We start from the raw sequence: 2,500 nt of genomic DNA on the forward strand, positions 1-2,500 counted from the left end.
TACAAAGATACCCTATGTTCTATGTTTCTACTGCTAATGCCAGTAAAATGCTTCGAGCATCTTAACGCTATGGATAGGGGTTCGATGGCTAAAGTAAAAAGTAAAGGGCTAAGAGGGCACCCTTGTCTCGTACCCCTTGATAGAGGAAAAGACTTTGAACGTACCCCATTTGTAATTATCGATGCCACAGGAGAGAAGTATTCTCTCTCTCTCTGTTTTCTGTTGTACATATTTCCTTTTATTTCTACGTCTCCTGGACGAGTAATGAATTGATCTTTAATGTTTCTCGTGTTTTCTCTCTTTTCTCCACAGACGAAGAAATCAGGCAGCAGTCTGATTTACAGCATTCACTACTGGATTGGCTCGGAGGCGAGTCAGGATGAACAGGGCGCTGCAGCCATTTACGCCGTTCAGCTCGACGACTTCCTGGGTTCCAGTCCTGTCCAGTACCGTGAGGTCCAACACAACGAGTCCAACACCTTCTGTGGATACTTCAAACAGGGAGTCATGTGAGAAACAACTGTAAACTTTATATTACAACCCCAATTCCATAAACGGGACACTGTGTCAAATAGAATATAATGATTTTCAAATCTCATAAATCCATATTTTATAAAAAAAAAAAAAAAAAAACATATCAAATTCTTTTAACTGAGAACATTTACTTTTTATTAAAAAAAAAATCAGGTCATTTTTAATTTAATGGCTGCGACACGTCTCCAAAAATTTGGGACAGGACCATGTTTTCCACTGTGTAGCATCACGTCTACAGCTGGGAACTGAGGAGAGCAGTTGCTGAAGTTTTGGGAGAGGAATGTTCTCCCATTTGTGTCTGTACAGGATTCTATCTGCTCAACAGTTCTGGGTTTCCTTTGTTGTGGTTTTTTTTTCATGATGCTCCAAATGTTTTCAGATGGTGAAAGGTCTAGACTGCAGCAGATCAGTTCAGCACCCAAACTCAAAGTTATGCTGTTGTAATAGATGCAGAATGCAGTTAGCATCGTCCTGCTCAGAAATACAAGCCCTTCCCTGAAAAAAGACGTTTTCTGGATAGAAGCATTTGTTGCTTTAAAACCACTATATAGCGTTTAGCATTGATGGAACATTTCCAAATGTACAAGCGGCCCAATCCACATTCACTAATACACCACCATACCATCAGAGATGTTGAGGAACATTATTCTACAATTGTTCTACAGTTTGTAGACAGTCTTTTATAGATTAGTGAAGCTCCACCCCTCTTTAATTCTGAGAGACTCTGCTTCTCTAATATACACTATTTATACTCAACATCTCACTGACCTGCTGTGCATTAAACTCATTACTTACTAAATGTTTCAAAACTTAAATTTTAATAACATTTAGTTTTTCCAGATGTTTGTTTCCCCGTCACCACTTCTTTTTTTGGAACTGTGGTCGTATTAAGCGACAGTAGATGGCTGATGAGTAAGAATAAGGAAGGAGAAGTTATTCTAGGTCTCAGTGGTGTGTGTGTTTGTGTGTGTGTGTGTGTGTAGTGTGTAGGTGTTGAGTGATGTGTTTATTCTTCTCTTCTCTCAGCTATAAACAAGGTGGCGTGAGTTCAGGGATGAAACACGTGGTGACAAACTCAAGTGATGTTCAGAGACTGCTGCATGTCAAGGGACAGAGGAAAGTCTCCGCCAAAGAGGTGAAGCTCAACACACACACACACACACACACTCACACACACACACACACACACACACACACACACACACACACACATTTTAGGACCATCATCGAAACACACTCACTACACTATATCTTACTTAGACCATGTACAGAACTCAGAAATGAGGCAGAGGTGATTCAGTGCTTCAGTCTGATCAGAAGGTCATGAGTTCAAAGCCCAGCTACTACTGGGCCCCTGTGGAAGGCCCCTCTTTCTCATTTGCTCAGTTGGACAAGGGTGTGTGCTACCTGCTGTAATGTGAATGGTTCAGTGATGTGGATAAACATTTAATGTATTTCAGTGTGTCGACCTTCACAAATGACATCATTGATGTTTCAGGTGGAAATGAGCTGGAGCAGTTTTAATCTTGGAGACGTTTTCCTGTTGGATATCGGAAAAACCATCATCCAGTGGAACGGACCAAACAGCAACACACAGGAGAGACTGAAGGTCTTTTTTTTCTCTCTCACACACACACACACATACACACACACACACACACACACACACACATAGCTATATATATATATATATATATATATATATATATATATATATATATATATACAGGAGTGCAGAATTATTAGGCAAATGAGTATTTTGACCACATCATCCTCGTTATGCATGTTGTCTTACTCCAAGCTGTATAGGCTGGAAAGCCTACTACCAATTAAGCATATTAGGTGATGTGCATCTCTGTAATGAGAAGGGTGTGGTCTAATGACATCAACACCCTATATCAGGTGTGCATAATTATTAGGCAACTTCCTTTCCTTTGGCAAAATGGGTCAAAAGAAGGACTTGACA

The 2,500-nt window shown here is 40.2% G+C and overlaps 1 protein-coding gene across 2 annotated transcripts in view; it reads left to right on the forward strand.

Annotated features, from left to right (window-relative positions):
* Positions 1–2,500, forward strand: part of avil (advillin) — a 16,915-nt gene that overhangs the window by 3,847 nt on the left and 10,568 nt on the right. For both annotated transcript variants that reach the window (XM_046875050.1, XM_046875051.1), the window contains 3 exons: positions 313–509; positions 1,561–1,669; positions 2,033–2,143. In XM_046875050.1, the coding sequence (XP_046731006.1) occupies positions 313–509; positions 1,561–1,669; positions 2,033–2,143 (417 nt within the window). The remainder of the gene's footprint in view (positions 1–312; positions 510–1,560; positions 1,670–2,032; positions 2,144–2,500) is intronic.

This window comes from Silurus meridionalis, chromosome 19, assembly GCF_014805685.1.
Source record: "Silurus meridionalis isolate SWU-2019-XX chromosome 19, ASM1480568v1, whole genome shotgun sequence".
NCBI classification, from domain to species: Eukaryota; Metazoa; Chordata; class Actinopteri; order Siluriformes; family Siluridae; genus Silurus; species Silurus meridionalis.